This window comes from Ostreococcus lucimarinus, chromosome 14 (genome assembly GCF_000092065.1).
Source record: "Ostreococcus lucimarinus CCE9901 chromosome 14, complete sequence".
In the NCBI taxonomy this organism is placed as follows: domain Eukaryota; kingdom Viridiplantae; phylum Chlorophyta; class Mamiellophyceae; order Mamiellales; family Bathycoccaceae; genus Ostreococcus; species Ostreococcus sp. 'lucimarinus'.
Window position 1 is genome coordinate 357,583 of NC_009368.1, and position 27,217 is coordinate 384,799.

At 61.4% G+C, this 27,217-nt stretch overlaps 13 protein-coding genes and 3 pseudogenes across 13 annotated transcripts, besides 3 other annotated features; 9 read left to right on the plus strand and 7 right to left on the minus strand.

The window, feature by feature from the left end:
* Window positions 1–654: 654 nt before the first annotated feature.
* NRAMP1 lies at window positions 655–1,992 on the minus strand (annotated as a pseudogene; the record flags this gene model as incomplete).
* Window positions 655–1,992: a sequence feature (Nramp family transporter: metal ion).
* A 554-nt stretch (window positions 1,993–2,546) lies between these two features.
* OSTLU_27481 (predicted protein) lies at window positions 2,547–5,154 on the plus strand (the record flags this gene model as incomplete). Its single annotated transcript, XM_001421233.1, has 2 exons — window positions 2,547–2,609; window positions 2,833–5,154. The coding sequence occupies 2 exons, from the start codon at window positions 2,547–2,549 to the stop codon at window positions 5,152–5,154; spliced, it is 2,385 nt and encodes a 794-aa protein (XP_001421270.1).
* Window positions 5,155–5,434: 280 nt separating this feature from the next.
* On the plus strand, window positions 5,435–6,451 carry OSTLU_27482 (predicted protein; the record flags this gene model as incomplete). The annotated part of the gene is made up of 1 exon (XM_001421234.1): window positions 5,435–6,451. The coding sequence occupies one exon, from the start codon at window positions 5,435–5,437 to the stop codon at window positions 6,449–6,451; it is 1,017 nt and encodes a 338-aa protein (XP_001421271.1).
* Window positions 6,452–6,529: 78 nt separating this feature from the next.
* OSTLU_27483 (predicted protein) lies at window positions 6,530–6,958 on the plus strand (the record flags this gene model as incomplete). The annotated part of the gene is made up of 1 exon (XM_001421235.1): window positions 6,530–6,958. The coding sequence occupies one exon, from the start codon at window positions 6,530–6,532 to the stop codon at window positions 6,956–6,958; it is 429 nt and encodes a 142-aa protein (XP_001421272.1).
* A 317-nt stretch (window positions 6,959–7,275) lies between these two features.
* Window positions 7,276–8,679, plus strand: OSTLU_43351 (MFS family transporter: sugar; the record flags this gene model as incomplete). Its single annotated transcript, XM_001421236.1, has 2 exons — window positions 7,276–7,904; window positions 7,974–8,679. The coding sequence occupies 2 exons, from the start codon at window positions 7,276–7,278 to the stop codon at window positions 8,677–8,679; spliced, it is 1,335 nt and encodes a 444-aa protein (XP_001421273.1).
* Window positions 8,680–8,755: 76 nt separating this feature from the next.
* On the plus strand, window positions 8,756–9,646 carry OSTLU_43308 (predicted protein; the record flags this gene model as incomplete). Its single annotated transcript, XM_001421237.1, has 1 exon — window positions 8,756–9,646. One exon carries the CDS (start codon window positions 8,756–8,758, stop codon window positions 9,644–9,646), a length of 891 nt encoding a protein of 296 aa, XP_001421274.1.
* A 66-nt stretch (window positions 9,647–9,712) lies between these two features.
* Window positions 9,713–10,962, minus strand: OSTLU_4268 (annotated as a pseudogene; the record flags this gene model as incomplete).
* Window positions 9,713–10,962: a sequence feature.
* A 134-nt stretch (window positions 10,963–11,096) lies between these two features.
* On the minus strand, window positions 11,097–11,324 carry OSTLU_27487 (predicted protein; the record flags this gene model as incomplete). The annotated part of the gene is made up of 1 exon (XM_001421416.1): window positions 11,097–11,324. One exon carries the CDS (start codon window positions 11,322–11,324, stop codon window positions 11,097–11,099), a length of 228 nt encoding a protein of 75 aa, XP_001421453.1.
* A 114-nt stretch (window positions 11,325–11,438) lies between these two features.
* On the minus strand, window positions 11,439–12,395 carry OSTLU_27488 (predicted protein; the record flags this gene model as incomplete). Its single annotated transcript, XM_001421417.1, has 1 exon — window positions 11,439–12,395. The coding sequence occupies one exon, from the start codon at window positions 12,393–12,395 to the stop codon at window positions 11,439–11,441; it is 957 nt and encodes a 318-aa protein (XP_001421454.1).
* Window positions 12,396–12,492: 97 nt separating this feature from the next.
* OSTLU_27489 (predicted protein) lies at window positions 12,493–13,269 on the minus strand (the record flags this gene model as incomplete). Its single annotated transcript, XM_001421418.1, has 1 exon — window positions 12,493–13,269. The coding sequence occupies one exon, from the start codon at window positions 13,267–13,269 to the stop codon at window positions 12,493–12,495; it is 777 nt and encodes a 258-aa protein (XP_001421455.1).
* A 316-nt stretch (window positions 13,270–13,585) lies between these two features.
* OSTLU_2176 lies at window positions 13,586–14,777 on the minus strand (annotated as a pseudogene; the record flags this gene model as incomplete).
* Window positions 13,586–14,777: a sequence feature.
* A 1,527-nt stretch (window positions 14,778–16,304) lies between these two features.
* On the plus strand, window positions 16,305–16,892 carry OSTLU_6417 (predicted protein; the record flags this gene model as incomplete). The annotated part of the gene is made up of 1 exon (XM_001421238.1): window positions 16,305–16,892. A coding segment is annotated over one exon (588 nt), but the record flags the coding sequence as incomplete, so codon positions are not given.
* A 93-nt stretch (window positions 16,893–16,985) lies between these two features.
* Window positions 16,986–17,751, minus strand: OSTLU_43397 (predicted protein; the record flags this gene model as incomplete). The annotated part of the gene is made up of 2 exons (XM_001421419.1): window positions 16,986–17,455; window positions 17,661–17,751. The coding sequence occupies 2 exons, from the start codon at window positions 17,749–17,751 to the stop codon at window positions 16,986–16,988; spliced, it is 561 nt and encodes a 186-aa protein (XP_001421456.1).
* A 572-nt stretch (window positions 17,752–18,323) lies between these two features.
* On the plus strand, window positions 18,324–22,138 carry OSTLU_27494 (predicted protein; the record flags this gene model as incomplete). The annotated part of the gene is made up of 2 exons (XM_001421239.1): window positions 18,324–19,724; window positions 19,772–22,138. The coding sequence occupies 2 exons, from the start codon at window positions 18,324–18,326 to the stop codon at window positions 22,136–22,138; spliced, it is 3,768 nt and encodes a 1,255-aa protein (XP_001421276.1).
* Window positions 22,139–22,508: 370 nt separating this feature from the next.
* OSTLU_43387 (predicted protein) lies at window positions 22,509–23,026 on the plus strand (the record flags this gene model as incomplete). Its single annotated transcript, XM_001421240.1, has 2 exons — window positions 22,509–22,607; window positions 22,781–23,026. Coding segments are annotated over 2 exons (345 nt in total), but the record flags the coding sequence as incomplete, so codon positions are not given.
* Window positions 23,027–24,969: 1,943 nt separating this feature from the next.
* OSTLU_27497 (predicted protein) lies at window positions 24,970–27,208 on the plus strand (the record flags this gene model as incomplete). The annotated part of the gene is made up of 3 exons (XM_001421241.1): window positions 24,970–25,071; window positions 25,246–25,300; window positions 25,449–27,208. 3 exons carry the CDS (start codon window positions 24,970–24,972, stop codon window positions 27,206–27,208), a joined length of 1,917 nt encoding a protein of 638 aa, XP_001421278.1.
* Window positions 27,209–27,217: the final 9 nt, after the last annotated feature.

Genomic DNA, 27,217 nt, shown 5'->3' on the forward strand with positions numbered 1-27,217 from the left:
ATCTAATCGTACGAGATACGATATCCGCGTCTCGCAGTCATCGATCGTGAGGACGCTTCCCTCGGACCACGCTTCGGCGTGCGTAGCGCTCCCAGCCACCGGCGCCCCGTCGCGCTCGAGCGTCACCGTCGTGGTTCCAGAAGCCGTCTTTCCCCGCGCCAGCGTTTTCAATAAGCGCTGAAAACTCTTTTCTATCGGTTCCGCCGCGTCGCGATGCAGCGTCTTCGATGTGCCGTCGCGCATCGGCACTTTTATCGTCACGCGCTGCTTTTCGACAAATCTTTTGACGTCGACGTAAAGTTCGTCGCAGGGCGCGTCGGACATCGCGGACGAAGGCTTCGAACGCGCCGCGACGCGCGTTTGACGATGGCGCGAATCGGGGCGAGGGAGACGGGCGGTGACGAGGGATGCGCCTCGCGGCATTGACGAGCGCGCGAGTGCGGCGGCGGCTGGACTGGAGCGCCGTCTATTCATAATAAAAATAATCTCTATCACGTTTGCCCGTCAGAGCGAGTACACCGCGGCGGTGGCGGGATCCGGTAATAAGTCATCGTTGTTCCACATCGCGTCGTCGAGCTCTTCGTCGGATAAGTTGGCGTCGCCGGGACGCTTCATGCGAACCGACGTGCGCGCGCTCAGATTTTGATGCACGGGTCGCAAGGTGAGGTAGAGGAGGGTCGCGATGTATACGCCGAGCATGCTGAAGATGATGAGACCTAAGAACACACCCGCGAAAGAGCCCCACACGAGCTTAGACTCGACGATGGCCGTGGAGATCAAAATCACGTTGGCGCCGATGATTCCGCCGGAGAGCCAGATGGTGTAACGCAACCGCTTCGCCGACACCGCCATGGGACCCATGATTCGCTCGCTCGCGGTGAACTTGATGAGGGGAATCAGCGCATACGGGAGCTGTATCGCTAAAATTGTTGATGATATCACGATCAAGGACTCGGAGTACTTATCGCCAGCGGCCAAAACGACGATTAAAGACGGCACGATGGCGCACATGCGCGTCACAAACGCTCGAAGCACCGGGTTGACACGAAGCTCCAAGAACCCATCCATGACGAACTGACCGGCATACGTTCCAGTAATAGTGGAACTTTGCCCCGACGCGAGCAGCGCGGCGGCGAAGAAACCTTTCGCCGCCGTGCCGAGCACCTCCTTCAACATTTGCGGCGCGTACTGCAACGGACGCTCGCGCACCTGGCGCATTTCCTCCGGATCGGTCAAGTGCGCGTAATTCGACGCCGCGACGATGACGACGGCGAAGTTGATGAACAACGACACCGAGAGCGCCATCCCAGACTCGACGATATTGTACTTCTACGCCATCCTCAGACTCTTTTCGCCTAAACTAAACCCGCGGCTCAACACCAGAGCGCTGTGCAAGAATAAATTATGCGGCATCACCACGGCGCCGACGAGAGATACGGCGATATACAGCGCCTTGCTTCCCGGCAATCGAGGCAACACAATCCCCGCCACCACAGAGGACGCTTTCGCGTCCACAAACGTGACTTCAGCCAAGAAACACAACGACATCACGCCGACGAGCGCCGCCATGAACGCCTCCAACTTTCGCACCCCGAACGACTGCAACCCCAAAAACACCATCGTCGACATCGACGTCAGCACCACTCCCACCCACGTGGGAATTCCAAATATCAATTTCAGCGCCAACGCCGTGCCGATGACCTCCGGAACATCGCTCGCGATGATCGCCAGTTCCGTCATCGCCCACAGCGCGTACCGCGTCGGGTCCGGATACTCCTCCCGCATGCACCGCGCCAGGTCCCACCCCGTCGCCAGCGCCAGCCGTATCGTCAGACCTTGTATGTACCACCCCCCCAGCGTCGCCCAGAGCAACACCCAGAGCAATTTATACCCGAACAGCGTTCCCGCCTGCAAGTCGCTCTCAAAGTTCCCCGGATCCACGTACGCGATGCACATCAAAAATCCCGGTCCCATGAACCGCCACAGCGTCTTCAGGTTGAACCGATGATCGTCGTCGTCCAGGCCCTCGATCTCGACCCCCGCCGCGGCGCGCCGCGCCCCGTCCTCGCCTTTCGCGCGCGCGCCGTCGCCGCGCGCGTGCCATCGCGTCCCCGTCCCCGCCGTCGTCGTCCCGCCGTCGTCGTCGCCCTCGTGCGACCGCGCGGCGCGCGCGGCGCCGTCGAGCACCGGCGCGTCGTCGCGGTCGTCCTCCATCGCGCGCGCGCGTCGGCGCGCCGTCGCGGTGTCGCGCCGCGGTGTCGCGCCCGCGGTCTCGTCCCGAGCCTACAACACGGACGACTCGCACACCTCGACGCGCGCGACGCCGCCGCGCGACGCCGCACACGCGCGCGCGCCGCGCGCGGACCTCGCGCGCGACGTTCCTCGCGCGCGCGGCGTCCCGAAGCGCGCGCGCGATCGCGCGACGCGACGCGACGGCGACCGAACGCGATCGGTTCGCGCTTTGAATCGTCGCGACGACGACGATGTCGACGTCGCCGACGCGACGATCCTCGCGACGAGGCGCGCCGACGCCCGACGGCGAGACGATGGACGATGGAGGCGGAATCGCGCGCGACGCGCGCGCGGCGGCGTCGCGGGCGAACGTGAAGGTGCGATTCGATTTCGGAAACCTTTTGAGAATTTGAATTTCGGACGGCGACCGACGCCGAGCGGAGGCGCGCGCGGATCGAGGATCGAGCGAGGCGCGCGATCGGCGCGCGGCGGAGACGGCGGTGGACGACGGGCGCGAAAGCGCGGGCGCGATGGGGCGGCGCGCGGGAGGGATCGGACGGGCGGGGAAGACTGACGGCGACGCGCGCTCGAAATCGACAGGTCGAGACGGAGGAGGGGAAGGAGGACGCGCTGGGACGAGGACGGCGGGTGCGAACGGCGAAGCTCGAGACGGGGGACGATGGAAGGAACGGGAGCTCGACGCGCGCGGGGTCGTCGACGCCGAAACGGGGGAGTTCGGTGGAGAACGAGCCGGCGTCGAAGAGCGACGGGACGACGACGGTTTCGGCGTTGAGCGTGCTCGGCGTGCAGGCGCCGCGAGTCGTGGGTAAGCGAACGCCCAGGAAGCCGTCGAGCGCGTACGTTAACTTTGAAAATGCGGCGGAGGTTCTAGTTTCGCTGTCGCCGCAGATCAACCGCGAAGCGGTTCGCGCGGCGCAGCAAAATAGCCCGAGTAGGAGCTACGCGACGAAGAGTCAAATCGCGGACTTGGCGTTGGGTAACGTGACGACGCCCAGACGAAAGCGCGCGCGGGCGTTGTTCCCGGATGAAGTGTTCACGACGAGCACGGCGAACGGTTCATCGCCCGCTAGAAGGAAGAAGCCGATGTCGGCGGCGGATGAAGACACGCTCTACGGCGCTCTAGACGGATTGATGACGCTCGCAGAGAACGTCGCGGCTCCATCGCCGCAACAGACGGATAGCATGAAGAAGAAACGTAAGCAAGGTAGTGGACGACCGCGCGGCTCGTACGGGTCACCTTCACGCCACCTGCCGCCGTTACCGAAGTATGCGCTCAAGCCGACGCCGATGCCGGTCGGGAAGAAGATGTTGAAGATAAACAGGCCTCGGCGCCACGTTTCGCGCGAGATCGAATCTGTTGGTCTCGGCGCGGCGTCCTCACTCTTTCACGATCATCGTCTGAGCGAAACGGCTGAGGCGACGACGACGACGCAAGGAGACAACCGGGCGCGTTTGCTCATCGGTGCGCACGATCCGTTGACGAGACGCTGGGCAAACGCCAACTTCTTCACCGCTGGTACGGACAAGGGCTGGTTTGAAGACAGTGGCTTCTCACGATGGTTGCAGCACATTGGTAAAGGCGATATGCGCGTCGCTACGCGCGAAGAATGGCAAAAAGTCCGTCGAAAATTACCAAAGACGAGACGCCTTTCGCTCAAATTTTTGAAGGACGAGCGTGTGGACTTGGAGTATTTCCGACACGCCGCGCGCGAGATGACAAACTTGAAATTGCACGGTACGGTTCTAACGGATGAGCTTAAGGCCTTAATGCTCAAGTGGACGGGTGGCGTTCCGGTCCCGTCGCCGCTCGAAGTCGGGCAAACGGTGTTGGCGGTGCATCCCCGATTCCATTCGCCGTACATAGGAAACATATTGATTGTCGAGCGCGCCACCTGTCGCGTACAATTTGCACGTCCAGAACTCGGTGTCGAGCTCGTCCGAGACATCGATATCATGCCAGTAGACGCCAACCAAGAAGAGATGGATCTGATTGCTGCGGGGACCGCGGAACAAATCGAAAACGAAGCCTTCAACGCTGGTTTCCGAGGAATTTACGATCCGCTGCCGGTGGTCGGTGGCGGTGGCCACGCCTACGGCGCCGGCGTCGCAGTTGCCGCACAAATGCGTGAGATGGACGTCCGTTTGCTCAACGAAGCTCAACAAGCTCTCGAGCGCAAGCGCGAGCTCGTCGATGCGTTGCGGATGAAGAATGACGCCGCGGAGGAGTTCAAAAAGAAACCAGAACGCGTCAAGCAAGCGGCGGAGACGAACGGCGAAGCGCTTAAATTCCAACGAGAATACGCCGCCATCGTTCTCGCCTTGCGCGGCGCCAACGCGGAGTTGGAGGGTGCTTTAGTTCGCTTGCGGCAGCAACAGGGATATCACGACAAACCCCTCGGGTTGTGGCGGAAAATCAAGAGTCAGAATTTGGGCGACGGTCATCGCGCTCTCTCTCGATTCGCCCCACCATCCGCGACGCCGAGCTCGGACGAACTCTACGCTTCGACGGCGGAAGACATCGTCGCCACCGCCGGCATGGGCGCTCGTCGCATCGTTTACCACGTGCAAACCACCACCAACGCCGGCGCCGAGAGCACGGCGACGCTCAATCCGAGTCTCCAGGAACCTCTCGGAACCGGCGCCACTAAGTCCGATCTCCCTCCCACCGCCGCCGACGTCGACGCCGAAAAGCTCAAAGTCACCCAGCTCGTCACCGCCATCGTCCAGGCCGCGCTCACCATCAAAGCCTGCGCCGACCGCGGCGCCAGCGCGAGCGTCCTCGACGCCTGCCTCCGCCGCGTTTCCGATTCCCTTCGCCCCGTCGCCGTGAGCAATCGCGCCGCTTTCGACGCCGTCGAGCGCGCTCTCAAAGACCTTCGCGACGTCTTTCTCATCCGTTGACGCTTTTAACCACCACCCGCATCCCTGCGTCCCAATCCGCGCGCGCACCGTCAAAACGCGCCGCGCGCGCCGTCGCCGCGTCCGAGTCCCGCGAGAGCTAAAAGCGCGCGACGCCATCATGCGCGCGAGCGTCGCTTCCGGCGCCGTCGCCGCCGCCGCGCGTCGCGCGTCGTTCCGGAATTCCGTCGACAATTCAGTGGCGTCCCTGCGACGACCGAAGCGCGTCGCGACGAGCGCGCGTCGACGCCGATCGTCGACACCGCGCGCGCACCACGGACCGATGACCAATCTGCAGTTCACGCCGGACAGCGCGCTCGCGGGAGGGCTGATTTTGGGGTCGATGGTGGTGGCGAAGCGATTGAATTCGGGACGCAATTTGGGCGTGAGCGGGGACACCAAGGCGTTCGCGCGAGGCGAGGGTCGAGCGACGAGCGCGGCGTTTTTGATCGGACTGCTCGCGGCGGGATACGCGGCACCGATGATTCTGGGCGCGCAGGCGGCGGTGCCGATGGTGGACGCGACGCGAGCCATCGCGGCGGGCGCGCTCGTCGGAGCGGGGAGCTCGCTCGGAGGCGGGTGCACGAGCGGACACGGAATCTCTGGGATCGGACGATTGGACGTGCGAAGCGTGGCGTTCACGTGCGTGTTCATGGTCGTCGGTGCGATCACGGTCGCGGCGACGGGAACGATGGATGAGTTACACGTGTCGCAAGCGACGAAGACGATCGACATGCTCGCGCGCTCGCCCGAGGCGAAAACGATTTTGTACGCCAAAATTTTCGCCGCCGGTGCGGCTGTCCAAGGCGTGCTCTACGCGCTCGCTAAGCGTGAGGGCGGAGGAATCACGGACGTCGTGAAGAAGCTCGAGCTCGTGAGCGAGTCCGTCGCCGGACTGTTTTTCGGTCTCGGTCTCGTCGTGAGCGGGATGACGAATCCGGCGAAAGTCGCCGGTTTTCTCGCAGTCACCACTCAAGCTTTCGATCCGTCCTTGATGTTCGTCATGGGCGGCGCGCTCGCCCTCGTGGTTGTTTCTATGTTCCTCGCGAAGAATGCCTTGGGCGTCTCTCGTCCGGCCATGGCGCGAGAGTTCTCGACTACTCCGAAGTACGTCGACAAGTCTGTTTTGATCGGAGGCGCGCTCTTCGGCGCTGGCTGGGGCTTGGGCGGCGTTTGCCCCGGCCCGGGCCTCGTCAATCTCGTTCTGAACTCCGGTCGCGAGATCACGCTCTGGTGCGTCGCGTACTTTGCCGCGCAAGCCGTCCAACAAAAGCTCTCCTCCCAGTACTCTCTCGAATAACCGCCGTCCCGCGGCTGCAATACCAAACTTCACAACGTACCCTCACACCCCCGCGCGCGCGGCGCCGTGCGATCAGCGATGCTCTCGACGCGCGCGCGAGCGGCGCCGCCCTCCTTCGCGCGCGTCTCGAGCCGCTCGCGTCGCGCTCGCGTCCCCGCGGCGTCGCCGCGCGCCGTCGAGTTCGGCGCGCGGGACATCGCTTCCCTTCCTCGCGTCGCCGCGTCGTTCGCATCCGCCGGAAAACTAAAGTCGCCGGCGCCCCAGCGCGCGTCTCGCGACGTCAAAGCCCGCGGCGTGCCCGTTCTCTCGTCGCTTCCGCTCGTCGGCTGGGCGTTTTCGTCCCCAGTCGTGCTCGTGGTCTACGTTTTCGTCGCGATTAGGATGTATCTCGGCTACGACAGGACCACGTTCGGAAGCGGCGTGCCCAAGATCGCCATGTGCGGCCTGTGGCCCGTCTTGGCCGCGCTATCGGCGTCGTTTCGCGAGAATTTAAAGCGCTCTTTGTAAGACTTGAGGATTTGAATGCGCCCGGGACAGGCGTCAGAACGCGACGCGACGTCGCGTCGTCGCGCGCGCGTCGTCGGACCCGCGCGCGCGCTCGAAGGCGGAAAAGACTCGCGCGCGCGATCGCGCGCGCTCGAACTCGCGCGAATCGCGACGCGCGCGTCGATAGGCGCGCGTGAACGTCGACGCGCGGTGACAGTTGCGTCGAGTAAATCGCCGCGCGGCGGCGCATGCGCCCTGGCCGATCGTCGCTCAGCGGACAGAGTTTGAACGAAGAACACCGCGCGCGCGCTCACGCGCGAGGGAGGACGTCGCTCGGGATGTCGGCGTCGAACAAGCGCGCGTTCGTGTTCACGTGCCTGGGCCTCGGGTTGGTGTTCGCCGATCAAAATTTGTTAGCGCCGAATTTGACCGCCATCGCGAACGATTTGAATCTGTCGCCGAATGAGCGGGACTATAAATTAGGCGGGCAGATCGCGTTCGCGTTCTTCTTGCTCGGCGCGCCGGCGGCGGTGTTGATCGGGTCGATGGCGGATTACTATCCGCGCACGAAGCTCTTCGCGTGGACGATGCTGTTGGGATCGTGCCCCAACGTCCTGGCGTGGATGCCGGGGGTGACGACTTTTGGTCAGTTGTATTGGTTGCGCGCGCTGACGGGAATCGCGGTAGGCGGCGCGGCGCCGTTGACGTACTCCTTAATGTCAGACTTATTTCCGCCGAGCGAGCGGACGAAGATGAGCGCGGTGACGGGGCTATCGATGACGCTCGGGATCGTCTGCGGGCAAGCGATCGCGGGATTTTTGGGGGAGTCGTACGGCTGGCGCTTGCCGTTCGCGGTGGTGGCGATTCCGGCGATATGCGTGGCCATGGTGCTGATGTTCTTTGTCGAGGAGCCCGAGCGCGGGGCGATGGAGGCGCCGCCGGACGAGGAGGCAAGTCTCGAGCAAGAGTCGCTCGTCATCCAATCGTCCTCACGACCCTCGACACCGCCGATACCACCGCGAGGGCTGCACTTCAGCGCGACCGCGGCGAAGATGTATGCGCGAAAGTTGCACGGCATCGTCTCCGTGCGCACCGTGGCGTTGTTCTTGGCGCAAGGCGTGTCGGGTTGCGTGCCGTGGAGTATGATCAACACGTTCTTCAACGATTACTTAGCGCAAGATAAGGGGTTAGGTGTGAAGCAGAGCACGTCGATGCTGATTTTATTCGCCGTCGGCGGCATGTTAGGGACGATTTGGGCCGGGTGGTACGGCCAAATTCTTTTCAACAACAAACCGGAGAACGTATCGATTTTCATGGGATCGAGCGCAATCGTGGGGGTGTTCCCGGTGGCTTACTTGGTGTTGGCGAATTACGACAACTCCGCGTCCGACATCGCGATCAAGTCGATCTTATCCTTTATTTCGGGAGGCATCGCTTCGTGCGTCGGCGTGAACATTCGAGCGCTGTTGCTCAACGTCCTGCATCCCATGAATCGCGGCACCGCGTTTTCCCTCTTCATGCTCACCGACGATTTAGGCAAAGGATTCGGACCTCTCGTCGTCGCCGGCTTCGTCGCCGCGTTCGGTCGCGAGACGGCCTTTTTCATCTCGGTTTTGTTCTGGATTCCTTGCGGGTGTCTTCTCGCCGCCTCGTGCTACACGCTGAAACGAGATTTACAAACCGCCGCTGCGCGTTACCAAACAGAACGCGCCGAAGAAAATCGTTCGGTTCGATTGGATTAGCCCTTCTTCGCGCCCGCTGTAGATTATCCCTCATTTCAATCCGACGCGCTCGCGTCACTAATCCCCTCGCCGCGCCATGGCGCCCTTCAACCTGAAAACGATCAGCGTCACCCGCGCCCACCACGGCACCTTACATCGGCTCCAACACGACTCCGAAACCTTGAGCTCGGTCGCGACTTTCGCCGTGTTCGTTCCCGGCGCGGTCGAAGACTTCAAAGACAAATTCCCCCTCTTGTTGTACCTCTCCGGATTGACGTGCACGGACGAAAATGTGGCGCAGAAAGGGTGCGCGTTCGAGCACTGCCACGCGCGGCGCGTGGCCATGGTCATGCCGGACACGTCACCGCGAGGAGACGACGCGGCGGACGACGAGGCGTGGGATTTAGGGAAGGGGGCTGGATTTTATGTAGACGCGTCGGCGGCGCCGTGGTCTCGACACTACAAAACGTACTCGTACGTCACGAAAGAGCTGCCGAAAGTGCTGCGGGCGTGCGATTTTGCCGATGCGTTGGATCACGAGCGAGTGTCGATCTCGGGGCACTCGATGGGGGGACACGGGGCGTTGACGTTGGCGCTGAGAAATCCAAACGCGTACGCGAGCGCGAGCGCGTTCGCTCCGATTGCTAATCCGACGGCGTCGGATTGCCCGTGGGGACAAAAGGCGCTCAAGGCCTACCTTGGGAGCGCGGATTGCGATGAGGCGAAATCGCACGACGCGACGGAGCTCGTGAAGAGCGTCGAGGCGGGCACGTTTAAGATGCCGATTTTAATTGATCAAGGCGCGGCGGACTCCTTTTATAAGACGCAGTTGCACCCTGAGCGTTTCGTGGACGCGGCGAAAGAGCGTGGATGTGATGTCACGTATCGTCTGCACGATGGTTACGATCATAGCTACTTTTTTGTTTCCACGTTCATGCGCGAGCACATCGAGTTCCACGCCGCGGCGCTGGGAAGTCTTAAAATTTAATGACATTGATAATCGGTTGTGAAAGTAATTATACGGTTGAGAAGGACCGCTTGATTAATCGAAGCTCAACACGCATCGTAAGCACTTGCCTTCGTGCAACAGCTCGAACGCTTCGTTGATTTGATCAAACTTCATGCGGTGCGTGATGTATCTGTCGAGTTTCGTGTTTCCGCCCATGTACTTTTCGACCAGTTTCGGCACGGCGATGCGGCTCTTGTACCCGCCGAAAGCGGTACCTTTCCACGTGCGACCGGTGACGAGTTGGAATGGTCTGGTTGAGATTTCCGTGCCCGCGGCGGCGACGCCGACGATGACGGAAGTCCCCCACCCCTTGCGGCAGCATTCCAAAGCGCTTCGCATGACGTTGACGTTTCCGACGCATTCGAACGAATAATCCACTCCACCGTCCGTCATCTCCGCGATGACAGTTTGTGAATTTTTATCGCCAAACTTTGTCGGGTTCACAAAATCCGTGGCGCCGAACTCGCGCGCCACGGCTTCCTTTTCGTCGTTGGTGTCGACAGCGATGATGCGCGTCGCGCCCGCCTCCACAGCCGCCTCCACGCACGCCAATCCGACGGCGCCCAGACCAAACACCGCCACGGAGCTCCCCTCTTCGACCCGCGCCGTGTTATGCACCGCCCCCCACCCCGTGCTCACGCCGCATCCCAGCAGGCACACCTTATCCAAACGGCGCCTCGTCGTTCCCCACCTGCGCCACCGCCACCTCGTGCACCACCGTGTACTCGGAAAACGTCGACGTTCCCATGAAGTGAAAAATCTCCGACCCGTCGCTCGCGAGCGTAAATCTCGGCTTCCCGTCGTTCTTCATCACCCCCGCGCCCGTGTACGCCCGCACCGCCTGACACAGGTTCGATTTCGGATGCACGCAGTGCGCGCACGGCTCCTTCGCGATGTCCGCGCAGTACGCCTGATAGCACGGAATCACCCGATCGCCCGCTTTACACGACGTCACGCCCTCGCCGACGGATTCCACCGTCCCCGCCGCCTCGTGTCCCAGGATGCACGGAAACTTCCCCTCCGAGTCGTGTCCGCCGAGCTGTTCGACGCGTCGGCGTCAGTCCGAGACGATCGACGGCGCGTCCGGGTCGAGTCGGCACGCGCGCGCGCGCGCGATTCGCGCGGCGAGCGCGCACCGTGTACGCATCCGTGTGACACAGCGCGTTGTACGCGATTTTAATTCGCACTTCGCCCGCCTGCGGCGGCGCGACGACGACGTCGACGATTCGCAGCGGCTCGCGCGGCGCGAACGCCACCGCCGCCTTGCACGCGATCGGCTCGCCCGCGCGCGACATGCGCTCGCGAGGCGATCAGTGGCGACGCGCGAACGCGAAGGGGACGTTTTTCGCGACGACGATTCGACGACGACGGCGCGGGAAACGACGAGGCGTCGCGACGGACGGCGCGCGGAGTTACAAGCGAGCGTCCGCTACGGCTTGGCGCTCGCGAGGGGGGCGACGTACTGCGTGGACTGCTGAAACGCCTCGATCTCGCGGTGAATCGCGTCGACGGCGTCGGGCTGGACGAGGACGCGACGCGCGTCGAGGTCGACGACGACGAACTTGCGCTCCGCGGGCGCGACGTCGTTGAGGTGGAGGATGTACTGCTTGATGGGGACGTCGGCGGTGATCATGACGCCGTGGACGGCGGAGACCATGGCGCGCGCCAGGCGCGGTCTGCGGGTCGCGGCGACGACGCGCGCGGCGAAGGGAGAAATGGGCTAAAACGAGGGCTAAAACGAAGACCGATGGCGAGGTCGGTGATGGCTAAATCATGGCGCGCCGTAGAGCCGCGCCCACGGTGGACGCGGGGCGTGGACGTCGACGCGGAGGTTGGATTTGGGGTGGCGAAACGCGACGCGCTCGGCGTGGAGCAACGCGCCGGCGACGCGACGCGCGGAGAAAGGCGCGTCGATCGGTCCGTCGCGAGTCGCGGCGATCGGTCCGCCGTATCTCACGTCGCCGACGAGCGGAAGTCCGAGCGACGCGCAGTGAAGTCTGATCTGGTGCGTGCGACCGGTGAGCGGGGAGCAACGCGCCAACGCGACGCGGTGTCGTCGGCGGTCGGCGTCGTCGGCGGTCGGCGGTTCGCAAAATCGCAGCGCCACGCCGTCGGTGATCACGCGCTCGACGATGATCGTGGTTTCGGCGTGCTTGACCTTGACCTTTTTGTTCCCGGGAAGCGCGCGGCCGATGTCCGCGGCGTCGTAGAGACGGAAGAGGCCGTATTTCGCGCGGCCCCAACCCGTGAATACTCTGCGATGATCTTCAACGCCGTCGTAATCCGCCGTCGCCGCGCACAGCGCGACGTACGTCTTCTGCACCGTGCCGTCGGCGAATTGCGCCGACAAGCTGCGAATGGCGTCTCGATTTCGCGCGACGACGAGACATCCGGAGGTGTCGCGGTCGAGTCTGTGAACGACGCGCGCCGACTCCGAGGCGTTGAACGGCACGTCCCGCGTCGTCGCGCGGTTATCGACCGTGGTCGCATCATCGCATTTCACCATGCCTCGCTCGACGAGGCGTTCTATATCGTGCACGTACGTCTGCGCAGGCTTGTTCAGGACGTAGACGTCGTCGTCGACGTACACCGCGAGCAACGGGACGCCGGCGGCTGCGTCCGCTCTCGCCGCGCGTTCGCACGACTCCGCGCGCTCGCCCTCGATCGCGCGCGCTGCATCACTCGGCGGCCCAGGACGGAGCGTCGGTTTGGGATATTCGGTCGACATCTCGCCGCGAGGCGATAAATGATGAGACGCAGGGCGAAACCTCGAGCGTCCAGCGTCGCAAACTTTTGCGACGCGAATGACGCTCACCCCATTTTACCTACGGTACAGCACAGTGACGACCGCCGATATACGCATACGTCGGTCTTTCATAACGTGGAATCCGCGTCGCACTCTTGAGGTAGCGATCGATCGGCGGTTCGCGAGCGACGGCGGTTAAGAATTCACCACACCGCGGCAAATTCAGACGCGTCGCGAAATCGGGCACTAAATCCTCCTCCGCGAGCTCGAACAGCGTTTCGAATAAAGCTAAATCGACATACGTCAACGACTCGCCGACGAGCCGCGAATTTCCGTTACGCTCTAGGATTTCCTCGAACACGCGCAGCGCCTGCCGCGAACGCGCCGGCACCGATAAATTATTCACGCGATGCGTCTCTTGAAACCTCGCGCACTCAGCGTCTTCGCGTCTTTCAATGCTCTCTTTCAATGCCCTCGCGCTGTACAGCTGTCCATCGTGCGTCAATCCGCCGTTGCGAATAGTGTGCCAATATTGCATAAAGAGTTCGTCGACGCGCGCGCGCTCATACTCGTTCGCGCCGTCCAAACTCAACTCTCGCCCCAGGTATCTGATTATCGCCGTTTCGTGGGAAACGTCGTTCGCACACCCATCGATGTCTACCAAACTCGGCGTCTTCCCGAACGGCGTCTTCGGTTTCACTTTCGGCCACGCGAGGTAGCCGACGACTTCGACCGCGTGCGGCGCTCGCGCGAGTTCGAGCATCATCCGAATTACCTCGGCGCGATTCCGCATCGGCATGTACTGCAGCCAATATTTCGCAGCCTTCGCGCCGTCGCCGTCGCAGTGGCGGTACATCACCGCGTGGACGTCCGTGCTCCATAAATCTTTCGACGCGAAGAGTTGCTTTTTCAACGCCTCGGGCGTGATTTCCGCGAGCGTTTCGTCGCGTTTCGCGCGCGCGGCGACGCGTCGCGCGCGCGCGCGCGTCACAGTCGCGCGCGGTCTCGTCGCGCGCCGCGCCGCGCGCGGCGTCGGCGCGGGTCGCGCCGCGAGCATCGTTTTAAAGATGATTTCAGGAGAAACAGGATGATAAAGTGATATTACAGCGCGCGCGCTACGAGGACGCGAGACGCTTGGGAGAGACGTCGACCGCCACGGCGTCGACGAACGCCACGCGATCGTCGTCGATGACCTCTAAGTCGGGTGCGAGTAACTGCACGTAACGGTCAAAGTAAATCAGTTGTTTGATCAAGATGCCGAACGCTTTGGGGAGTTTGATTTTGTTCTCCTCGGCGGCGACGATCAAGTCGGAGGCCAACTGCGTCACTTGCTGTTGGTCGACGGTCACGGCGGCGCGAGGGGTGCCGTCGAAGGTGTCTTCATCGACAAGAACAGTCGGTTCGATGGAATCTAAGGTTTCGTAGACTTTGCGTAAATCATTAGCGAATTTCTTGACGTCGACTTCGCCGTCGGTGGCCCCCATCGTCACCAGCGCGAGCGCCATGCGCTCGTAATCGCGCGCGGCGGTGGATTGGAAAAAAGCTTGCACCGCGCCCCAAATTGACGGGGAAATTTTGCCGACGATGCCGAAGTCGATGAAACCAACGCGCCCGTCCGGACAAACGATCAGATTACCCGCGTGCACGTCGGCGTGAAAACTCTCGCACGCCAGCACGCTGCCAAACCAAACGTTGAGCGCGTTGATGAGCGTCGCCTCGGGATCGCGCGTGCTCACCGAACGAATCGCCTCCAAGTCCGTGAGCGGGACGCCAGAGAAGTACTCCATCACCATCACTCGTTTACCACTAAATTGTTTGTACACTTGCGGCGCCTTGGCGATGTTCGTCAGTTCCGCGTCTTCAAGGTATCGTCGAAAAGCGTCGACGTTTTGCGCCTCCTTTCTAAAATCCGTCTCCTCCAACATCGACTCTCGAATGTCTCCGACGATGTCCACCAACGATGTTCGCGAGAGTTCAGGATTCAAAAACTGTAACACCTTGCTCACGATTTAACACAAAGCTCAAATCCGCCTTGAGCGTGTCCTCGACGTTCGGTTTCAGCACCTTGACGACGACGTCTCGCCCGCTTCCGAGCAGCGTCGCTCGATGCACCTGCGCCACGCTCGCGCTCGCCAAAGGCACCGGATCGATCGTCGCGAACACATCATCTATAGAACGTCCCAAGTCTTTCTCGATCGTCCGCTTAATGATGGAAAAATCCGTCACCTCGGTCGCGTCCAGGCACTTTTGAAACTCCTCCACGTACTCCTTCGGAAACACGCTCGGCGCGCTCGCGATGAACTGTCCCAATTTCACGTACGTCGCCCCCAGCGCCTCAAACGTCCGTCGCACGATCACCGGCGCCGTCGGCGGGTTCTCCATCGACAACTCCCCGAAAGATCTCACCGCCAGCGCCGCGAGCGACTCCACCGCGTTCAGCGTCCTCGCCACGCCCGGCGTCCCCGCGCCCGCCGCGATGCCCGCGATTTCGCTCATCAGCACCCTCGCCTCATCCGCCCTTCGCAACGCCTCCCGCGCGTCGAACGTCGCGCTCGCGCTCGCGAACGGGTTCGCCTCGAACGCGTTCCCGTCGTCGCGCGCGCCGGTCTCCCCCGGGATCGACCGCGAGCGCGCGCGGCGCGTCACGATGCGTTTCGACGTCATCGCGTTCGCGCGCGTTTTCGACGTCATCGCGTTCGCGCCTCGTCGCCGCGCATCGCGCGACGCCGACGCGTCCGCAACGCGCGCGATGTGCGCGCGCATGCTCGCGCGCGGGTTCGATCGTCGCACGCGCCGCGCGTCGCCGAGTGCGGCGCGCGTCTTCATCGCGTCAAAACGCAGCGCGACGAGCGACCTCGTCGCACGCGCGCGCGCACGCCGCGTCGGAAGCGACTCGAATGGCGTGGACGAACTTCATCATCACCGCCACGGGCCTGATCGCCGTCGCGTCGCTGATGCGCACGGACGTGCGACAATCGTCACGAATGTTGAGACAGAATTTAAAAACCATTCGACGCTGGGTCGAGGACGGCGCCGAGGCGACGGCGAAGACGAGCGAAAAAACCCTCGGGGACACCGCGGTCGGGAAAGCGATGAAAGAGATGCGCGACGAGGCGATGAAGAAGAAGGATTGAGGACGAGGTTGAAAGGCTTTTTGAGATTGGCGCAGACGCGGCGAGGTCGACGTCGAACGAGGGAGAGGTTTGCGTCGATCGATACGCTAGGCGGAAGTGCGGTCGAACTGCGTTCGGTTGGAGGGCGACGCGCGGAGGGGCGATCGAGGACGAGATGAGTTCGCCGTTCGGGGCGAGGATCGAGACGCCGGCGTTGAGCGGGAAGTCGGCCAAAGCGATGCGGAACGCGAGCGCGGCGTGGGGTTGGACGTGTGTGCTCGTGTTGATGTACGAGGCGCTGGTGCGAGGGATCGATGAACGGCGCGTGCACATGCTGAACGTGTATTATCAAGCGCCGACGGTGGCGACGCTGGCGTGTTTGATGTGGGCGCACAACTTGCGAGTGTGGCACCGGTTGCGATTGACGCCTTCACCGTTGATTTGTTTTGGGGTTGAGCAAAACGAGTCGGTGACGTTTGAGCACGTGTATCGATTGGCGCACGCGAGCGCGTTAGCTCTCTTGACCTCGGCGGTTTTGTTTCTATACGCGTACGACGTGGACGAACCGTTCGCCGCGACGACGATTTTGTTGGCGACGTATTTCGTTCCAATACTCGTCGCCATGTGGCCAAATAGAACGAAAGGGCTTGGAGAATTACGGTCGTATACGCGACGGTTGCTTTATAACTGCTTCACTCCCTTGGTGCGGCCGGTCGGGTTCGCTGATTTCTTCTTCGCCGACATCTTGTGTTCGTTGGCGAAATCTTTGAGCGATTTAGAACGCGTTGTTTGCAGCGTGCGACACCGCGTGATGCTCATACACACCGCCGCGGGTAAGTGCGGTGATAGAAGTATCATGATTCCCGTCGTGCTCATCATACCGTCCGCGATTCGACTGCTGCAGTGTCTGAGGCAGTTTGCCGACACGCGCGAGCCAAAGTGTCTGTACAACGCATTCAAGTACACGAGCGCGTTCCCGGTCATCATCATCTCCGGATTCCGGCACTTCATCGATCACGACGATTGGGTCTTCTTTTGGCGTCCGCTTTGGATCGGGTTTTGCGTGTTCAACACGTGTTTTAGCTTTTACTGGGACATCAAGCACGACTGGGGGCTGTCGTTGCTCGGCGGCGGCGCGCCTCGGCGACCCGGCGAGAAATTTCCGTTTGGATTGCGCGAGCGTCGCATTTACGGCGCACCCAAGGTGTATTATCGGGCAATTTGGTTGAATTTCTTCTTGCGGATAAGTTGGACCTACAAGCTCGCGTCGCACTTGCGACATCATAGCGCCGTGCTCTGGCTCGTTACCGCCGCTGAAATCACGCGACGATTTCAATGGTCGTTGTTCCGCGTCGAGGTGGAATATTTGAGACGATTGCAGCACGCGTAAATAGCATTCTAGTACCGATATAGGTTATTATCACAACATCACGACTCTCTATCGATCCGTAAACACCCGCTATTTCGCGTGCGCGGTGAGCCATTTCAGGCACACGTCGATGTTTGTGGAATTCTTGCAACTCACGTTGTAGCAGCACACCTCCCTCCCGGTCGCGCGTTTCAGCTCCATCGCCTCCACCACGTCCTGCACGCGCACCGCGCTCTCTAAATCGCTCTTATTCCCGAGCACCAACAACGGAATCTCCCGCAGCGTCTCCCTCTTGAGCAACCCGTGCAGCTCGTTCCTCGCCGTCTCAAACAATTCCTTCGCCGCCGCATCCACGACGTACACCACGCAATCCACGCCTCGACAGTACCGTTCCCACGTTCCCCGAAACCGTTCCTGTCCACCGAGATCCCACGTCTTCACGCTCACCCCATCCCTACGCAGTCTCCGCACGTTGAATCCCACCGTCGGAATCATATCCTCCTCAAACGTCCCGCCGCTCAGCGCGTCGATGAACGACGTCTTCCCGGCGTTCTGCAGCCCTGCGCGCGCGCGTTCGCGAAACGTCTTCGTCAGTCCCCGCGCGCGCGTCCCCGCGCCGTCCTCGCGCGCGATCGAATTCGTTTCGTCGCGATTCAAATCAAAGTCCGACGCAACCGCCATCTTAAATCGCTCTCGCGCGCGCCGCGTCTCGCGCGCCGCGTCTCGCGCGTCGCCTCGCGTCGTCGTCGGCGTCGCTCGACGCACCGATCACGACGATCTCCATCTCGCGTCCGAAGAACAGCGCGCGCAACCACGCGACGAAGGCGTCCCAGTACGAGCGCGCGTCGTCGCCCATCGCGCGTCGAGGTGTGAGGGGGACGACCGCGCGGCATCGCGAGACATTACGCGCCGCGCCGACGCGCGTGCATGGATCCCGCGAGACCGTTTTCGACGTGCGTGAGAGAAACTCGCGCGACGCGCGCGATGCGACGTCGCGCGCGACGCGGCGGCGCGGGCGCGCGACGCGGCGGCGCGATGGATGACGATCGATTTGAGATTTCGCGAGCTGTCGAGTGATTAAAAATAAAACGACGACGCGAAGACGCGGACGCGCGACTGACGAGGGCGAGGGCGAGGCGAACAGGACGGTGGTCGTGCCGCTCGAGGACGAGAGACGCGCGAGGGCCGTGGGAGGGGCGCTCGGGGTGGATAAGGAGTTGCAACCGAGGGTGGTGCGAAAGACGGTGACGACGCGCGAGAGGGAGAACGGGGACGGTTGGGAGGTCGTCGCGACGTTCGAGGCGAGCGAGTTGAAGGCGCTGAGGAGTGCGGTGAGTGGGTATTACGATTTGTTGACGGTGAGCGTGCGGACGGTGGAGGCGTTCGAGGAGGAGATTTGAATCGGCGGTACGGGCGAGAACGGGCGAGATGCCGACGCGCGAGTATCAGATGAGCGATTATCACACGTACGAGGCGATCGGGAAAGGGAAGCACAGTACGGTGTATAAGGGGCGACGGAAGAAGTCGATTCAGTACTTTGCGATGAAGAGCGTGGAGAAAGGACAGAGAAATCGAGTGATGCACGAGGTGCAAGTGATGAAGGCGTTTTCCCACGAAAACGTGTTGAAATTCATCGCGTGTTACGAGACGCAAAATCATCTGTGGTTGATTCTGGAATACTGCGTCGGAGGTGATTTGTTGACGCTGCTGTCGCAAGATCTCAAGCTTCCCGAACCTTCCATCATGACGTTCGCGCGCGATATGTTCGTCGCCGCGCGAGAGTTGCACAGTAAAGGACTGGTGCACTGCGATTTAAAGCCAAGTAACATGTTGCTCGACGAAGAAGGGCGGATTAAGATTTGCGGATTCGGACTCAGTCGCAAGGTTTCCACTGTCGTGGCGTCTTCGGGTACGCCCACGCAGCTGTCGCGTCGAGGGACACCGTGTTATATGGCTCCGGAGATGTTTACACAAGAGGGCGTGCACTCGTACGCGACGGACTTGTGGGCGTTGGGGTGCGTGCTGTATGAGTGCGCCACCGGACGACCCCCGTTCACGAGTACGTCGTTGACATCATTGATCGAACAGATTTTAGAGCACGAGCCCGCACCGTTGCCCGCGGCGTATGGTACGACGTTTAAGAATTTGGTCTCTGGGTTGCTCATCAAGCGCCCGCACGCTCGTTTGACGTGGGACCAAGTCATTAACCATGAATTTTGGACCGAGCGCGGAGGGCAATACTTGGACGATCTTGGTGACTTAGTGACGCTTAGACTCCCACCGCAGCCTTCATTCGACGCGCTCGCGGCTAAACTGAAGAGCGAGGATTTGGCGGCGAGACTGCGAATGCTTGGAAACGCAAGAGCGTCGGGGGCGGTGGACGTGCGCGATTCTTTCATGCCCGTCTTGACGCAAAGTTTACGAGATAGCGTAAACGTCTCGCGACTGTCGAGGATTGCGCGTTCAAATTTGGAGCGAGAAGAAGTCGGTTCGTACGCGCCTAGCGGTGCTGCAGCTATCGAAGGCGACCCCTTGCAAGTCGCTGCCATTCACGAAGACGTGGAGTTGGAGAATCCAGACGCTGAGCTCAACTTCACCGCTCCGAGCGGGAACGACGATTTGGACGTGGACATGGAAACCGAAGACGTTATCATACCTTCAGCTCCCAAAACGCCTCCTAGGGGAGGTCGTCGTGGTGACGATGATTACGCAGATGAAAACAGAGCAGAGAACTTTGCCGATCCCGCTGAGTCGTTTGGTGACGAGATGCAGTCGGACAGCGATGACGCAACTCGCATCGTGCTCACACCTTCCGACCGCGGACGCTATGTTAGTAGACACGCGTTCGCCGGGCTTCGACGAGTCGCTCGTTACAGACGGCAGATGATGAGTTCGAAGAAACGTCGTCTTCGATGCGTCGCTTGGCGCCGCTTCCGGCGGAGACGCCGGCGGTGATCGGGAGGACAGAAAGTAGGATGCCTTCGCTGGCGGCAAGGAATGATGTGCTGGCAAAAAGTGTCGATTACGACAAGTTCAAGAAGCTGTGCACGCATTCGACCGATTTGACCGTGCGACCCATCGTGTCCAATCACAGAATTGAAGTGGTGAAAGACGCGCCTCACGATCCAGAAAAGTTGCCCTTCAAAGAATTGAGCGTGGACAAAATGTTGGCGACTTCTCAGAGCGAGCTCGAAGCGTTTCTGACTCGTATTTACCGCTCCGTGGCGCACCCTTCAAACGTTCAAGAAAAAGTTAACACTTTGGCTTATTTCGAGACGTTGTGCACCGAGGCGTCGAGCGCGAACGTCTTGGCGAATTCATCCTTGATGTCAATGTTCGTCCGAGTGCTCGGTAGCAGCAAATCTCCACCGTTGAAGATCAAGCTTTGCAGCATCATGGGCTTGTTGATGCGACATGCGACGCATATTAGCGATGAGTTCGCGAAGAGTGAGGCTGCAAAAGTACTGGCGGGCACTATGAGCGACGAAAACTCTCGCGTGAGACGCCGAGCTATGGCGGCGCTCGGGGAACTGTCGTTTTACGTCGCGACGCAGCAGAGGCCAGACGCATCACAAGTATGGGGTATCACCGACAGTGTGATTGAGGTCTTCATCAAGACGTTAGAAGAGGAAGAAGATGAAATTACTAAGCACTACGCGTGCAAGAGCATCGAGAACATAGTCTCTCACGAGGGCTCAACGTGGATACAAGACGCATTCGCGGAGTGTCGCGTCGTAAGTGTTTTGTTTTCAATCGCGACGAATGACGCCGTAGACGACCAGCTTCGTGGTACTTCGGCAAGTGCGCTCGCAAGAATCGTTCGGCTCAAGTCGGAAACGCTTCACCCACTGGTCGGCGAAGAGGATTGCGATGGTTCAAATGCACGCGATGGCCTGGTGAAAATGCTTAGAGATCGTGAGAGAAAAGTACAACAGGCGGCACTCAACGTGTTGTGTAGAGCGCTGGTGGATGAAAAGTCGCGCTTGATTGCCACTATCATGGAAGTTCAAACGCTTTTGCCCATTCTTGCTGGATTGTACGAGCGAAGTCAAACGCCCATCATCAAAGCCAAGTCGTTGCTCGCGATGGCGCTTTTGATTCGCGCGCATCCAAAATGGTTGCAATCGCTTTGCAAGGCGCGCGTTTTGCCGATGTTGGATCGTCAACCGACGCAAATGGACCCTTATTTACAAGAATGTTTCGATACGTTCGTCACCACCGTTGTGGCCCTCGTGCCGGTCGTGAACACTGGTATCTTGCAGTACGTCGAGCGATCGCTCTCCACGGGATTGTCATCGGAAAACGCCATGCGACCGCAAGCGTTTGAGTTATTTCCTGTGCTCATTCATTTGCTGCAATCGACTGTCATGCGACCAAAAGTATTGACCAGTGCGTTTGTGATCGACATTGCGAAGTACATTCGCGCCGCTGAGGCTGAAGAGCATTACCCTGGTCGCGACGAGCTTCGCGTGGGAGTTATGGCGTTGCTCGAGACGTGCGCACAGTGTACGAATGAGTTGATTCATAAGGTTGATGCGTTGACGCGTCACTTATTACCGGCGCTGTGCGACTTACTCGAAGGAAGTGCGCACGTTGAAACTCGTTTCTTGGCGCTGAAGCTCATCTACGAACTCTTGCTGCCATTGCGTTTGGATTTGGATATCGCCACGCAAAGCGGTCTCGATCGAAAAGTCGTTGCGCACCACTTGGACCAGCTCTTGATGCAAGACTTGTTCCCGATGTGCCCTGCGTTGATCGATAGTGAAGACCCAATCCCATTGTACGCTTTGAAACTTCTCAGCGGCACGCTGGAGATTGAGCCCGCGCTTTGTCGCGAAATCATCGCCTTGGGTTTGGCGCCAAGATTCTTTGAGTTTCTCTCGCTCGAGCACACGAACAACAACGAGCACAACATACATCTGTGTCTCGCCCTCGCTCGATGCAAAGCGCTCAGCACGCAATCATTGTGGGACTTCGACGCCCCTGCGAAAGTCGCGCAAGTATGTGCGTATAGCTACGAGCGAAACGTCACGCAGTTTGTCGAGCCCGCGCTCGGCATCGCCGCCACCCTCCTTCGCCGCGCCGCCGCCGACGCGCCTCGCGCCGCCGGAGACGCCGTCCCATCCGAAATCACCCCTCTCCTCGAGGTCGCGCCGACGCTTCGTCGGCTTGCAGCGACCATACCCGACGGTGCGCTCGCGCGCGATATCACTCATTCCCTCGACACCTTCAACGCGCATTAATTGTAACACAGAACTCGCACGCGAGTCAACAGCACGCTGTCAACTCACACACAGATGCTCATTCGGTCAACAATCGACCGCACACCACGCGCGCGTCGCCGCACGACGTCGAGCGACACAGGGAGCCGTAACGGAACCGCACGGAACGTCACCTTCCGCCGCGCGCGAACGCTCGCGATAGACAACCGACGCGCGCGTTGTCGCAACGTCGACCGGGACACGAAGCGTTTTTTCAACCGTCGCGCGCCTTCGCGTCATCATGCCTCGAGATCACACCCGCGACGCCAAGCCGTGGACCGCGGAGGAAGATGCAGCGTTGTTGACGCTACAAGGCGCGCATGGGAACAGATGGAGCGAGATCGCGCGCGCGATGGGCACTCGGAGTGGACAACAGTGCGCACAGCGGTGGCGACACAAGGTCAACCCAGGGATCCGACGGGAGCGGTGGAGCGAGGAGGAGGATGAAAAGGTGCGAATGCGGTTCGATAACGTGAGCAAATGATATTGGTTACATGCGTTGTGTGCGCAGAACACAATTTTGGTCGCGTGGCGGGAGAGATATCGTCGAGTGGTCCCGCGCGGTCCCGCGTCGTCTCAAACGATTTGACTGGACGAAGAGAGCGATTTGATTTGACGTGACAGTTGAAGACACTGAAAGAGCGCTACGGGTCGAGATGGGCAACGATCGCGCGTGAAATGGGTGGTCGCACGGATCAGCAATGTATGGGACGGTGGAGACGACATCTCGATCCGACAGTGACTCGCGGCGCGTGGGCTCGGGACGAAGACGAGCTCTTGTGCGGGTTGTACGACGAGTACGGTCCGCGATGGTCATTCATCTGTCAGAGCGTTCCGGGTCGCACCGCGCAACAATGTCGCGCGCGATGGTTTCAAGTCGACGGTAAGCCCAGGGAAGAGCGCGATCATCGCCCGTCCAGGCGGCAATCGCCCGTCGAGACTTCATCTCATGGACCCGCGGAGGATCATCCAGCGCGGCGATTTTCCGATCATGAAGGGTTGGTGACGCGTACTTCGATCGATTCGATGCCCATGGCGAGTCTGTCGCCAACACCAGTCGCTGAAAAACGACCATTCAGTCACATTCTGGCCGAAGTCAGCGCGCGCACGACGCAAAAGACTGGATCGTTAATAGAATCCGCCTCCATAGCGACTGCGCTCGGGCGCGCTTCGCCGGCGACTCTCTCAAAGCGCAAACAAGTATCGACAGCGCTGGATCCGATGTCGCTTTGGCGCGACGTCGGCGGTACGAAAGCCGTCGGTAGCTTGGCGCCGACACTCGTGGAAGATGGTAAGCGCAAACGCGGACGCCCGTCGAAGACGGTGGACGCGCCGCGGTCGCCGATGGCGAGGCTTTCGGTACAATCTCCTCGCGCATCATCGGTGTATGCACCGCGAACGCGCGCGCGAGCGTCGACGGCATCTGCATCATCCAAATCTACGCCTCATTCGTCAGTGATTGGTCGATCGACAGAAGAGGATAAACTCTCCGTTTTGCTCGGCGTCGCGCTCGGTCGAAGCGACGGCGCGGCGCCGCGTTGAATCGGCTAGGGAAAAATAATGTTGGTTTGCTGCTCGTGTTGTAACGACAAACTACGAAGAGAAAAACGTTTTTATGAGCGCTGGATTCGGGAGTCGATAGCTACGCCGCGACGCACTCGAGGAGCGCTTGAAAGTCCGCCTCCTCGTTCGCGTCGGGGAGGGCGTCAAAGCGCGCGTCGTCGAGCCACGCGAAATCGTCGATGTCAATCCCATCGAGGTCATCTTGACTTTCTGAATGAATCCCCGATTCTGATTCCGCGCCGCGGGCGAGGTCGCCGTCCAGGCTCCCGAGCGCGCCCTCGACGTCGTCCGAGTTCGCGCTCGGCGAGTTCGCCCGTCGTCGTCGTTTGCGGTTGGCATATTCATCGCGCTTTTCTCGCCGGCGCGTGGCTCGTCCCCGCGCGTCGCTCCAAACGGGCCCTCTCCGACGCGTCGACGAGACGAATCCCTTCGTCTCCTCTTCGCGTCTTCGATAGCCCTCGCGACGCGCGCGAGTTCCGAGCGCGTAGTCCGGCTTCGCGACCGCGTATAATCCGCCCCCGACGACGACGGCGTCCGCGCCGGCGTCCGCTCCCCATCGCTCGCGCGCGACGACGCCACCCTTCCGTCCCATCCCGCGCGCCGCTCGCGCGTCAGCTCCGACAGCGCGTCCTTCAGCACCGCGTTCTCCGTCGCGAGCGCGCGCGTCAACCGCTCGAGCGCGTCCACGCGTCGCCGCGCGTCCCGCTCGAGCGCCCGCTTCCGCGCCCGCGACGCCGCGCTCGCCGCGCGATTCGCCTCGAGTCGACGCGCGCGTCGCGTCGCGTCGTCCGCGTCGCGCGTCGCCATCGCGCGCGCGTCGGCGTGTGCGTCGACGCGGTCGGCACCCGCGGCGTCGGACGCGTGGTCGCGCGTTTCGATTGGTCGGCGGCGTGCATCGCGCGTTTCGATTGGTCGGCGCACGTGCGTCGATTCGCGCGTTTTACACCGCGCGAACGCGATGTGCGCATATATGCGACGCGGGTAAACCCTACACGTGCGCGCGTGTGTCCGTTCCGTGTGTGTGTTACGGTCTCGCATTTGAACGCGTCGCCGCGGGATCGCGCGCGCGCGCGGTCACACGACGAACGCGCGCGCGGGATCGCGCGCGCGCGCGACGTCCGACGCGACGCATCGACGGCGACGCGTTTACATCGACGCGCGCGACGCGCGAAATCGGCGCTCGAACGCGACGGACGCGCGGAGCGACGGTATTAACACGCGCGGACGACGGGGCGACGGCGCGGGCGATCATGGAGGCGACGACGACGACGACGACGACGGGCGCGGGAGAGCGCGACGAAGCGCGGCGATCGCTCGAAGCGCTCGGTGAACGCGAGTTTCTGGATGATTTGGTGCGCGGCGACGCTCGAACGCGCGAACGGGGACGGAATAGGGGATATTAAGAATGCGGACGCGCGAGGGCGATTGGCGCGCGGCGCGAGGGGCGGACGCGCGAAGCGCGCGACGAGGACGCGGGCGCGGCGACTGACGACGACGCGATCGACGGTGATTGGTTTTCGCGATAGATATTGACGCTGAGGAAGGATCCGGCGCTCGCGCGAGAGGTTCCCGAGGGCGTGGGTGGGTGACGACGCGCGGCGCGAATCTCGTCGGAGCGGCGAATCGTCGCGATTTCGGAGGCGCGCGCGGCGCGTTTGATTCGGCGCGGCGCGGACGAGCGATCGAGAGACTGACGACGAGGACGACGACGCTCGATCGCGAATCGCAGACTACTCGCAGTTCCCGCAGCGCACGGTGAATGGTTTTAAACTGGATTTGTTTGGGTTGTATCACAACGTGTGCGCGCGGGGAGGTTTTCCCGTGGAGACGAATGGGTCGGCGAGCAAGGTGCCGTGGTCGTGGAGCAAGGAAATTTTCAAGGGCATGGCGAACTGGACGGACAACCATCGGTGCACGTCGGTGGGGCACGATTTAATCTGCAGCTATCGCAAGTACTTGCTCGCGTACGAGCAGGCGCACCCGGAGGACGTCGACACGAGCGGCGCGCCCGTGGACGCGAACGCGGTGCCGCGCGGCGAGCAGACGATTCGAACGCGCGTGGCGACTGGCGCGCCGCAACGACGACGCGCGGGCGAAGGCGGCGCGGGAGGGAGTGGACGCGGGCGCGGACGGCCGCGCAATCCCGACGGCGGCGGTGGACGCGGGCGCGGGCGCGGGCGCGGGCGCGGGCGCGGGCGACCGCCGGGATTGCCCTCGCGAGGCGGGAACAATTTCAACTTTTCCATCGGCAATCGCGTGCGCGTGTACTGGCCGAGCGATAACGATTGGTACTCGGGGATGGTCGTGATGCAGGAGACGACGCCGGAGGGGGTGGTTTACAGTAAAATTGATTACGACGATGGTGATGAAGAAGTTTTGAATCTTTCAAACGAGATTTGTGAGTGTTTGGACGACGACGAAGATGGATTAGTGTATCGCCCGAGACCGAGCTCGAGGCGAGGCGCGAACACGGGCACTCCTGGGCAATTGGCGTTGGAGTACCAAGGTGGACACGAGCACGAGACGATGCGGCAGCCGATATCTATGGAAGAAGTCCTCGAGGCGATGAATCGTCGGGAAGCAGCGCGAGGTTTGTTTGAGCTATCGGCGGAACCGCACGAGGCGCAGGAAACGTTTCGGCTCGGGTACATGATGGGCGTTCGTCGCGCCGCGTTCAAGGCGGTGGATGTCATGCAAACCATGCTGGCGAGGGCGTTTCCCGAGGGTGATCCGATGCGGGATTTGGTGACGAAAGAAGATTTGCACAAGGCGGTGGTGGATGGCACGTACGAGGCTGATGCGGAGAGCGAGCTCGAGGAGGAACCGCCGGAGGATGAAGCGAACGATCCCATTGAGACGAAGACGTACGATCGCCCTTGGCCGAAAGAAACTAATATCCCCACGGAACAGGAAGTGTCGGACGAATTAGAAGCCATGCGCGCCGCTGCAAAAGAACGGCAAGCGCAAATGCAGCAACCGCTCGACGCGGATGGGAACCCAAAATTGGTCTTCAAGGTGAAGCGATCGCGCGAGTCGACGGACGATTTAGTCGCTTCGGCGGATGGCAAAGACGTCGCGATGGACAATGCTGACAAGCAAACGGAAGGAACGAAACCAGCGGTGGAGATGACGACTGGTACTGATCCCACCGGCGGAGAAGATGAAGAACCCGACGCGAAACGCCCTGCGCCCGAAGACGCCGCCGCGAGCGCCACGCCGCTCGGCGACCAACGCCGCATCGCCCTTAATAAAGTCGTCAATGTCGAATACGGCGGCGACAAGACCGTCCTTCGCTGGCTCGACACCCACGGCTGGGGTCATTACGCCGGTTCGTTCGCCGTCTACGGCGTCTCCCGCCGGACCCTGAACTACCTCTCGATGACAGATTTGGAAAACATTCAAGTCGACGCGCCGGCGCGCGCGCAAATGTTCAGAGCGCTCGATCGCCGTCGCAAGCGCAACGAAAAGTACCGCTTGAACGGCACATGACTTTTCATC